The sequence below is a fragment of the Carlito syrichta genome, unplaced genomic scaffold (assembly GCF_000164805.1).
Source record: "Carlito syrichta isolate Samal-C Ts95f unplaced genomic scaffold, Tarsius_syrichta-2.0.1 Scaffold308162, whole genome shotgun sequence".
Lineage (NCBI taxonomy): Eukaryota > Metazoa > Chordata > Mammalia > Primates > Tarsiidae > Carlito > Carlito syrichta.
In genome coordinates this window covers 82,519-93,318 of record NW_007252258.1, presented here as the reverse complement: position 1 = coordinate 93,318, position 10,800 = coordinate 82,519, and the positions used below count along the sequence as shown (strand labels likewise).

The following is a 10,800-nucleotide window of genomic DNA, read 5'->3' as shown; positions in this document are numbered from 1 at the left end:
TACAATACACTCAACATCACCAAATAATTTATTTGGAATTGTGAAATGTATGTTTTTTTCCTGAAATTTCTGACGAGTTATACAACTAATCCATTATTAATTTTAATTTCTTCAGGCCTGAGGTTTATCGATGACTTCAAATTTGGGATCTAAAAGAAAAAAATAAAGGTTCAAGTTTAGCCATACTCCAATACAATGCATTATCTAGAATGCTTCAAGATTTAACTCATTAATCTTCTGAGTGTTTTTTAGTGACTATTTACTGTTTTAAAACATCTCCAAAGAAATTTAACAGTAGAAATATAATAATAACTAAACATCTATGCAACACTTCCTATGAGCCAGGCGTACTATTCACTGACTTTACATGTATTATGTCATTAACTACAACTACCACAAGAGGAAGATACTTTAATTCTCCCTAAACATCAGATGAGGAAACAGGCATCAGGTAATTACCCAAGATTACACAGCTGAAAGTGATACTGTCAAGACTGAAGATCAGGCAGTTTGATTTCAGATCCCCATCATTTAATCTCTGTTATGTCATCTTCTACACTAACAGCAAACATTTATCCAAAAGCTTCTCATGTATACATCATAGGTGTAATAAATTCACATGTAATTGTCATTTAGTCCTCTAAACAACTCAAAGAAGTATAAATATTCCACTTACAATGATCCCCCACAAGAATGAATCTGTGATTAAAGAGAGTTACCTTCAAATTTGAAGTTAGGGAACGTATTCATGTCTCCTTTACCATACATTTGCTTAAGCTTAAACAGCTCCCTTTCTAGGTCTTGCTGATACTCTGGGCCAGTATCAACAGGTCCTCCAGATGCCCTGTTGTATAAAAGAGCAAATAAAAACAACTGATGCACTAGTTTACAAAAAATGCTTTTCACCAACAAGTTTCAATAGACCTTCTAAAGGCATTTATGTAGGGAAAAAAAGACTCAGAAAACAAATCTTTCCACTTGAATTTCAATTCAAGTTATTTTAATATGAGGTTTCACATAAATGAGGTAACTTCAAACAAATCTAATATTCAAGGTTTGTCAGTATCAAGAATACTTATTAAGTCAGAATCTCTCAGGGACTAAGTTGCAATAAGGTGTAATTTGACACTGTAGGCTCCAAAGTCAAAGAATGGTACCCTTTAAATGTCAACTCTACCATCCAGAAACTGCATAAACCAGAGCAAGCACAAAGCACTCTAAATTTTAGTTTCCATGTCTAAAAATGAGGAGCCTACCCAATAAAAATGTTAAAAGAATTAAAGAGATAATGCACATGTACCACGCAGCCCTGAGCCGGAACACAGTGAGCACTCAATACGTGTTATCTATTATTATCATCTATTTTAAATTAGTCATCTAAATGACTTTTAAAAGCTCTTAGGAATTTCAAGTCTCTAGAATAGAGTCTATCAAAGAAGCAAATTATTTCCTACCTTCAGGAGTTTTGCAATTTGGAAAAAAAAATTACATGTTCACAAACATTCATGCTGTAAGAGTTATGTGATGAGTTTCAAAGACGGTTTAATAGAAAGCTTTTCAAGTTGAGATCACTTTTGCTGAGATAATCAGGGAAAATTTCTTTTTAAAAAGGTGGCATCTAAGGCTGGGCTCGGTGGCTCAGCCTGTAATCCCGTGCTTTGGGAGGCTGAGGTGAATGGATTGCCTGAGCCCACCAGTTTGAGACCCGCCTGGGTAACTTGGTGAGACCTCATCACTACAGTAAATAAATAAAAAAAAAATTAGCTGGTTGTGGTAGCATGAGCCTGTAGTTACTACTACTTGGAAGGCTGAGGCAGAAGGATCGGCTGGAGCCCAGCAGGTCGAGGTTGTGGTAGCTGGGAGCAGCCACTGCACTCCGGTCTGGGCAACTGAGTGAGACTCCAACTCAAAAAAAATAAAATAAAAATAAAAAGGTGGCATTTGAGATAATCAGGCATTTGGGGCCAGATTTTATTTTGAGACCTTATAATACTGAAAAAGTGAAGACATGAAAGTAGTAAAGCATTTGGCTATAGGTGGGGAATGCTAAGGTTTAGGTAGAAAAACCAGCAGAAGCCAGATCATGGGAGGCCTGGAATGTTAAGCCTAGGAGTTTGTATTTTATTTGCAAAGCAATAATATGAAAAAATTAAGAGTTGTGGTTTGGAAAGATAAATATAGCATTACAGATTAACAGTGAAGTCAATTACATTTAATCAATTCTTTGAACAAATTCTTCTGTTTTTATTATAAATGATACAGCCTACCTATCAATGTATGAGTGAAAGTTCCTTCACAAGGGTAATATGTTTTCATGCATGTCTATGGATCAAAGCAGAGTTTCATTAATGTTAAAGAATTTCTACAAACAATACTGAGCTCCAATTTAAGAACTTGTTAACAATGTTTCTTGTTATGAATTCAATTTTCCTTTAGATGAGCACCATTCAAAAGAACTTTTTGTGATGTTAGAAATGCTCTATACCTGCGCTGTCCAATAGAGTAGCCACTAGGCTTATCTAGTTAATGAGTACTAGAAATATGGCTAATACTAATGAGGAGCTGAATTTTTATTTTAACTTAATTGTATCTGATTAGAATTTAAATAGTCCCATGTGAGTCACGGTTATCAAGACAGACAGTGCAGTTCTAACAAGAGGCTTCAACCAGATACTCTAACACTGGTTAGTGATGAATAATGGCTACTGTAACTTTAATATGCACCCGCATGATAAAAAGGGGCCTGAAGTCATCTACCTCCTCAACTGAATATAAGTCTTGTTGCCCATTTTGTTTACCACTATATCACTAGGTTCGAGTGTGGTGACTGGGACAGAGTAGACACTCAAGAGGTATTTCGCTTAGTAAACACTAGGCATGCTAATTTATTGAATCAGTTTATCTTTATGATATTCTACGAAATGGCTAAGTCCATTAGTTATCATCCCCATATTATCATGCCCATTTTACAAAAGAGGAAACTGTAATATAGAGGTTAAGTAACCTGCCCACGGTCATGGAGCTAACAAGTGACAGTGCTGGATTCCAGCCCAGGGTCCACACTCAGAACACCTCTCCCATGCTTTTGTCTGTACAAACCAGACTTAGAATCAGGGTGAACCTAAGAATTGACTTCTCATTAGATGGGCTTTTAAGGACAATTAAAATACAAACAGCATCAATACAAGATGCAAAACCCCCTTTGAGAGAAGACATTCAAAATTCCCGGGTCAGTCCTGTATACCTGCTTATTGAGTAGTGTGATTTTTGGCAAATTCAGCCTTGGTTTTCTCATATATAAAACTGGGGTGTTCTACCAGAAAGACACCTGCTCATGCATGTTTATTGCCATACTATTCACAATAGCAAAAAGATGAAACCAACTCAGATGCCTATCAAAAGTGGACTGGATAAAGAACGTGGAATGTATACACGATGGAATACTCTGCAGCCATAAAGAAGAACAAAATCATGGCCTTCACAGCAACTTGGATGCAGTTGCAGATCACCATACTATGGACTATCACAGAAACAAAGAACTGAATACTGCATGTTCTTACTCATAACCGGGCCCTAAATACTAGTCACACTAGCACAAGAGTGGAATTGGTAGATGCTGAGCACTGCTAGGAAACAGAGAGAGGAAAGAAGGAAGGAGCTTCATAGCAACACGAAGGGTACCTGTTACGCTACCAAGGGAAAAGAAGGCCAGCTAGAAGCCCAAACTTCACCTACATGCAGCCTACTTATGTAGCAAATCCTCACTTGAACTGAGGCAACATCTACAGGATTGTCATAAAAGTTCCATAACTATGTTTATAAAGCAAATGGTACCTTAATACATTTTTATCCCTTCACCTTCTTTCCTTCTCAGTTCTGGTAATGGCAACACCTTTTCATTAATTACCTTGTTTCAGAAGTCTGGTTTTTTTATTGTTCCCTCTCCTCTGCTTTTCCACTAGTTCACAAAGACCAGTTCTTCATGTTTCAATGTCTTGACTTGGTCACTTTTCTATTCCCACTGCTATAAAGTCAAAGTTCTCATCAATTAATGCTTGGATCATTACATTTTCCTAACATTTCTGTCTTTGCTCTCTTCTCATTCCAATCCTTCCAATGTACTGATTAAAATTATCTTACAGCCAGACACGGTGGCTCACACTTTTAATCCCAGCATTCTGGGAGGCCAAAGTGAGAGGAGTGATTGAGCTCAGTCAGTAGTTTGAGACTAACCTAGGCAACACAGAGAGACTTCGTCTCTACAAAACATCTAAAAATTAGCCAGGTGTGGTGGCACACACCTGTAGTCCTAGCTATTTGGGAACCTGAGGTGGAAGGGTCACCTGAGCCCTAGAGGTCAAAGCTGCAGTAAGCTGTGATATGCCACTGCACTCCAGCATGGACAACAGAGTGAGATTCCAACTCAAAGGATAAAATAAAATAAATTTAAAAAATAAGATTATTGGGCAACCCCCATGGGTCCCTTCCTGCTCTGGGAGTTTTTCTGTCCTCTCAATGAATCCTGCTTTTTAAAAATAAATAAGTAAATAAATAAATAAAATTATCTTCCTAATTCAGAGTAATCTTATTCCACTCCCACGACTGTGTTTAAAAACCTTTAATTTCTCACAAATGCCTATCACACGATATTTACTTGCCCAATCTACAATCAAGGCCTTCTAATAATCCCTCATTCTAACCTCATGCCATCCTTACTGCTCTGTATACTCCTCATGTGCCCTATACTCCAGGGAGAAGAATTATACAATCCCATCAAATATGTTTGTGCTTTCTAGTTTTCATGTCTTAGTTCATGCCATTCTTTCCTCCTAAAAGACTTCCTCCTCCTACCCTTCTTTATCTGTCCAACTTCATACCAATTGGTCTTAACCTGGGGTAGGTCCCTGAGTGTACATGTTTACTGACAGCCATTTGCAGGTTGGAGAATCCTTTCAAGCTATAAGCAAAATAATGTGAGTACATTCTTTACTTTTTTCTTTGTCAGCTGGTAAAATAATCCACAGCTCTCCAAGAGATTCTCAAGAGGGATTAATGACCCACAGATGCTGCCTTCAACACCAAGTACAACGTTAATTCTTCCACGAAGCCTTCTAAAATGCCTCCAGCTAGAAAGGAGTATTGTTTCCTGGGAACTTCCCAAATACTGAGCAGGTCACTATGTTAGCACCTAACCTATTTTACCCTGTTGTATTTACTTGCTTACAAACTTTCTACCCCAATCCAATTTTAAGCATACTGTGGAAATGCAGTGTGGCCTATCATAGTTAACAGTTCAGCGCTTTGCACATGATAGACAACTAAATGAAAGAATATGGCACTATGAACTGATGCATATCACTCTTTCTAAGACTTAAGGGTTGGATCTGATGATGCCTAAGGTGGTCATTCATTCCCAAAACTGTGTGGTTCTACAATCATGTTTTCCTTGGGCTACTTTATGCCATTTCAGAGTCTTTTGTCCTTTCACATTCCCAGAGATATATAACTATGGAAATACCCTGAATGAAAAATTGCTGTTTACACATTTCCCCAAGATCATGATGTCACAGAAAAGGCACTAAATTGAAAGTTAAAATATTTTGATAACATATCTGCCCAATTAGTTTTTTTTTTCTAAACATATTTTTTATTATAAAATTGTGGGGTACAGTTAAGGGTTACATATACAAATGTGTATCATTCAGGCACCCTTGTTAATAAGGGGTGTCTGTCCAATTAGTTTTATGAGCATAGGCTAATGAATGTGTAAGGTACTTACTTTTTCAAATACATCTGCTGAATGTTTTCCAAGATCCTATGTACTTCTATGAATTGACTTAGCTTATAATAAATGATATTACAGAAAGGATATATTGTATTTTAAATGATAATAGATTTAATATAATTTTCCCTTGTAACCCTTATAAACAAGATAGAACTTGAGACTTAAAAAAATCAAGATCCTTATCTTCTTTTTGAAGGCACCTAACGAACTTCAATGTCAGGGATCAGCTCAGTGAAGGTCTGATACTTTCAAACACTGAGTAATTATTTTATTACCATCTTGAAACTTACATACTTCTAATATCTAAATGTACACCAAGGTCAATCATCTACCCACTTACTGTCTCTTAGATTTGTATTCTTTAATCTTGTCCACGAAGAGTTTCTGTACAGGATCAAGTTCCTTATTAAATGCCACTGCTGTAACACCAATGTTCCTCTGCAAATGGACTGAGATTGCTGACCGAATGACAGAGGAGAATCTGAAGAGCCTCTGAAGAACCATGGCGATTCTATGTTACTGAAAACAAGCATTAGAAATGTTAATATACTTATTGTAAGACACCGCTAAATACATCTATAGTGGGATTCTAATTTTGCTAATTGCTATGCTATTCAATCATACCAGAACTCAGTCTACACCTGACTACAGTTTCCTTCGCCTTTTCATTACCCATTACAAGTTCCTTAGTTCTTAACCAAAAGGACTTGGGATCTAGGAACAGTTTAGGAACAACTCAGGCCTGAGGCTCCATCTGGGTTAGGGCAGAAAGAAGGCACAAAATTTGGAATGGGGCGTTTCTTCTCCCATGAACTTGGCCTTGGATCAGAGGAAATAGTACAGGTAGTTTGTTAGAACACCGCCTACCTCCAGAAGAAAAAGAACACCAGCCCCAAATGAAATGTACCAGGTTTCCGTGACCCCATCAAAAGACCAAAAGAGAGCTGGGCAGGAAAACTGGATACAGTTGGCTCAGTCAGGAAAGATAAGCTGAAAGTGTGTACTTCATAGGCCCACAAAGGGAGAAACAGCTCTGCCTGTTACAACAGAATTCCAGCCATTTAAGAATACCATGGCTGGGCTCAGTGGCTCTGCACATAATACCAGCACTTTGGGAGGCCGAGGCGGATTTGAGTCCAGCTTGGGCAACTTGGTGAGACCTGTCTCTACAATAAATCACAAAAACTAGCCGGGTGTGGTAATGTGCGCCTGTAGTTCCGGCTACTTGGAAGGTTGAGGCAGAAGGATTGCCTAAGCCCAGCAGGTCCCAGCAGGTTGAGGCTGTGGTGGCCGTGAGCGTGCCACTGCACTCCAGTCTGGGGGACAAGAGTTGGACAAGTTAGGTGACTCCAACTAAAAAAAAAAAAAAAAAAAAGAGTACCACAACAACCAAATCAAAGTGCAAAAGAACCAACAAAGGAAAACAGCAACCAGCCCAAGAGAGCTGTGCAATGAGAGAGGGGAAGATGAGACAGTACAATCTTACTAGTGAAATAGTATTTGTAAAATAAGTGAAAGTGCTAAATTTTAAAAATACTTAGACTTTCAAAATCTTAGACTTCTTGAAGCTAAAATATATAATTTTTTTAGCGAAAAAGTTTCAGTAAATAAATTTAAAAAGATGATCTCTGTTGAGATTTGACTTAGTAGTTTCAAGAGCAGATGCAAAAAAACACTCCAAATTACAACAAATACAGGCAAACAAGAATTCTAGAAGCAAAGGAAAAGATAAGGAGGCAATAATTAGTACAAGAAAATTTCCCTCACGTTAAAAGACTGAGTTTATAAACTGACAGGGCTTAGAAAACCCCATATTGGAACAATGATAAAAGATTTGCACCTCAACATAGTCTGCGAAAATTTCTGAATCTTAAATGAAAACCTGAAATGCTAACATGCTTCCCATGCCCTCACCTCAAATTTCCTAATAGCAACACTAGTCATCATCATCACACCGACACTGAACTTCTGTTAAGTTATAATAGATAGACTAGAGGCCATATACAAACTTTTGTTACTGGTCTACAATAATACAGAAACTGGGAATGTCTGTTATATTTAAAAATACAATTAGAGCTTGTATTTGTATGCTTTTTGAAAATTTCATTCTTTCGGTAACTTATTTTTGCTGTATTCTTTAAAAGTATCCACAAGAATGAGGGGGTGGAGATGGCTCTCTACCATGGAGTATTTGAGAAGCCCTAGCTAGAAGCAGAAGCAGGCAACAGCACAATGGTTCTCAAATAGGAAGGGGGATGTGAGGGGAAGCTTTTCTCTCCCAGAAGGCATTTAGCAATGTACCAAGACATTTTTGGTTGTCCTGTCCAAGGTGAGTGCTACTGGTCTGTAATGAGTAAGAGGCCAGGAATGCTGTCAAACACTAGATCTTAACAACAATAACAACACCCCCTCCCCCAACCAACAAAGAATTATCTGGCCCAAAGGGTCAACAGACTAATGTTGATAAGCCCTTAGTAGCATATAAAAACTATCAAAAGAAATCCTACAATCAAGAAGATATCCTTCACCTGTCAGGATAAAAGCAAACTATTTGAAGAAATTAAAGAATTCAAAATATATGACTCTTATACCCCATCAGAGAAAGATACTTGAGAAAAGGCTACAAGTAAACAACAAATGACCTTATAAGGTGCACCTTATTATCATTCCCATTTTTACGCATACAGTAGAATCTAACTAAACACATTTTAAAAACTGTGCAACTCTGTGTCTACTTTTCTTTCTGGCAACTTAAGGACACATTTATTTATTTATTTTTTGAGCTGGAGTCTCACTCTATCTTCCAGACTGGAGTGCAGTGGCTGCTCCTGGCCACCGTAGCCTCGACCTGCTGGGCTCCAGCGATCCTTCCGCCTCAGCCTTCCAAGTAGCCGGAATTACAGGAATGCGCTACCACGCCCGGCTGATTTTTTGATTTATTGTAGAGATGAGGTTTCGCTGCCCAGGCGGGTCTTGAACCCGCAGGCTCAGGCAATCCACTCACCTCAGCCTCCCAAAGGCGGGGATTACAGGCTGAGCCACCAAGCCCAGCAAGGACACACTTATATGAACTTATTCAGCAATAAGTTCACCTAATATTTGTTCAGCCCCAGATATTTCGCAACGTACCCCGATATATGTTCTCCCCTCGTGCCCTTAACTCTAGAAGAGTTAGAGGAAAGTGCTCTTAATCCTACTTAACAGATGATAAAACTATGTCTGAGAAAAGTTAAGTTGCCTATATTCCCAGTTAACGTGTTCTGACTGCAAAAAGGTTATTCCTACTGCAATATACATGACATCCATTTTTTCCAAATTATCTATCACCTTAGTGCTAATGATTCCCAAATCACATCTAATTTTGGTTTTCTTCCTGAACCCCAAACCTATATACTATATTCAACAGCTCTCGTCCCCCCAAGTCCTACAAACCCATCCAAAAACTGATGACAATCTCACACCAGGTTTTATTCCCTTTTATTTTTTTTTCTTCTCCTTTATTTCCTTTCATTGTTTTTCGCTGATTAAACAGTGAGTGTGGACTGTTTACTAGGAGACACATGCCACTGCACAAATAGGCATAAACGACCATCTGTGGTAAATTCGATCGGGTCAATGAAAGTACGTGGCACGATCACAAAGACAGGGGAAGGCCACAGCAAAAGGCTACAGTCGGTGCCCAGGCCTTGTCGTGGGCGGGGTCACGGTGCTCCTATTTATGGGAATGACTGACCAGCCAAAGGTTAGTCCCTTCGCTGCCTCTGCAGTCGGTGCATATTCCTAAAGTCAATCCACAAAACTGCCTAACGGGATTTTAGCACCATCATCCTTTTTTGGTGGGACACAAGATTTTAAAATCACCGCTACTCTTTTCCTTCTTCCGTCCTGCCTAAAGAGTCGAGAAGAATCTTCCGCGCGCCCTGATGGGTGGGTCTGGCCGCAAACGTGCCCCGCGGCACTGACCTTGGATTGTCCCAACCAGGCTGCGGGTGCGTGACTCCCCAGCCTCCCTGCCTCCGGCGCCTCCCCGGTTGGCCCTTTGGATACTATCAGTCTCATTATCGGGTCTGCGGCAAACCTCAAGGCCTACAAGCGCCGGGTCAGCTGTGACCCCGGGCCAGACCGCGAAGGTGCCCGGGACATAGGGCTGCCCTCCTCTCCTAGTAGAGCAGAGGTGAGAGGCAGCCCAGGCCTCGTGAAGAAACCCAGAACTAGAGTCCCAAGAGGCCACGCTGGTTTAGCCATCCTCCCAGTCACCTTGCACTCAGTCCCGAGCTGCCAAAGCCACCGCCGCCGCCACCGATCTACTTCCGGCCCTGGCCCCGCCCCCCACACGCCTACCCGCCATCGCAATGCATTATGGGCCACCGTTTCAGTCGGTCGACACTCACCGGACAGGAAGCGTCTCGGAGACAGTCTGCGACCGGACAGCTCTAGGTGAGACAGAAGCCAAACAGGAGGAGGAAGTGGAGGGTAAGTGCTTCCGGGTCCCCTGGCGAAGCTTCCGCCATCTTTTCTTCGCCTAACCTGACCCGCTCGTTTTCCTCCTTGACACCTTGCTTTTGCGCATGCTCACTGTGACTGGCTTGTCCCCTAGTTCAAGCTCCCCTCTGTGTCAGCGTCCTGTTCTTTCGGGTTGTTGAGGTGTATGACTGTGCGGGGAAACTGAGACTATGTAAAACAAAGCGGATCGGGGCGTTGTGCTTCCTTGGGCCTCGTGAGCCTCCGTTGCCTTGGGCGTTGTTTCGCACACCCTGCTGGGAGTTGTAGTCCCGGACCCGGGGGTGCCTGGGAGGCGGGAGGGGGGTTGGAGTTGCTCGGCGCCGATTCCGCGGGAAGGGCCCGGGGGCCTCACACTTGGAGTCTCGGGAGCGGCAGGTCTTACCCGGAGAGACGCTGCACGTGGAGCCCGCGCCGCCGCCGTTCTCAGCCGGCTGTGGAGCGCGGGCAGGGGCGACCGGGCCGATTCCGGAGCGGGTGAGTGCGGCCGCGGGGAGGAGGGGAGCGCGGGGCCG

General features: G+C 41.2%; 2 protein-coding genes across 9 annotated transcripts in view; one reads left to right on the top strand and one right to left on the bottom strand.

The window, feature by feature from the left end:
• On the bottom strand, positions 1 to 10,800 carry ATP5J (ATP synthase, H+ transporting, mitochondrial Fo complex subunit F6). 7 transcript variants are annotated; one of them, XM_021716102.1, is made up of 5 exons: positions 10,043 to 10,793; positions 9,519 to 9,565; positions 6,126 to 6,296; positions 720 to 844; positions 1 to 149 (listed from the first exon to the last, which is right to left on the bottom strand). In XM_021716102.1, exons 3-5 carry the CDS (start codon positions 6,287 to 6,289, stop codon positions 112 to 114), a joined length of 327 nt encoding a protein of 108 aa, XP_021571777.1. In that variant the 5' UTR covers positions 6,290 to 6,296; positions 9,519 to 9,565; positions 10,043 to 10,793; the 3' UTR covers positions 1 to 111. The 7 variants fall into 7 exon arrangements, with proteins under 7 accessions (XP_021571777.1, XP_021571776.1, XP_008063334.1 ...); XM_021716101.1 differs by lacking the exon at positions 9,519 to 9,565 and having other exon boundaries at positions 10,671 to 10,800; XM_008065143.1 differs by lacking the exon at positions 9,519 to 9,565 and having other exon boundaries at positions 10,177 to 10,799.
• Positions 9,759 to 10,800, top strand: part of GABPA (GA binding protein transcription factor alpha subunit) — a 41,254-nt gene continuing 40,212 nt past the window's right edge. Inside the window, exon 1 of one of the 2 annotated variants that reach the window (XM_008065145.2) lies at positions 9,759 to 10,258. The gene's annotated coding sequence lies outside the window, so the exon portion shown is untranslated. Of the gene's footprint in view, positions 10,763 to 10,800 lie in introns of both variants that reach the window. The other variant, XM_008065144.2, reaches the window with a different exon arrangement.

Bases quoted from the DNA above. Each gene is read 5' to 3' on its own strand.
- ATP5J (XM_008065140.2), bottom strand. The intron at 845-6,125 runs GTAAGTGGGTAG...TTTATACAACAG, and splicing joins GAATACAAATCTAAGAGACA to GGCATCTGGAGGACCTGTTG. The intron at 150-719 runs GTAACTCTCTTT...TTTTTCTTTTAG, and splicing joins CCCTAACTTCAAATTTGAAG to ATCCCAAATTTGAAGTCATC.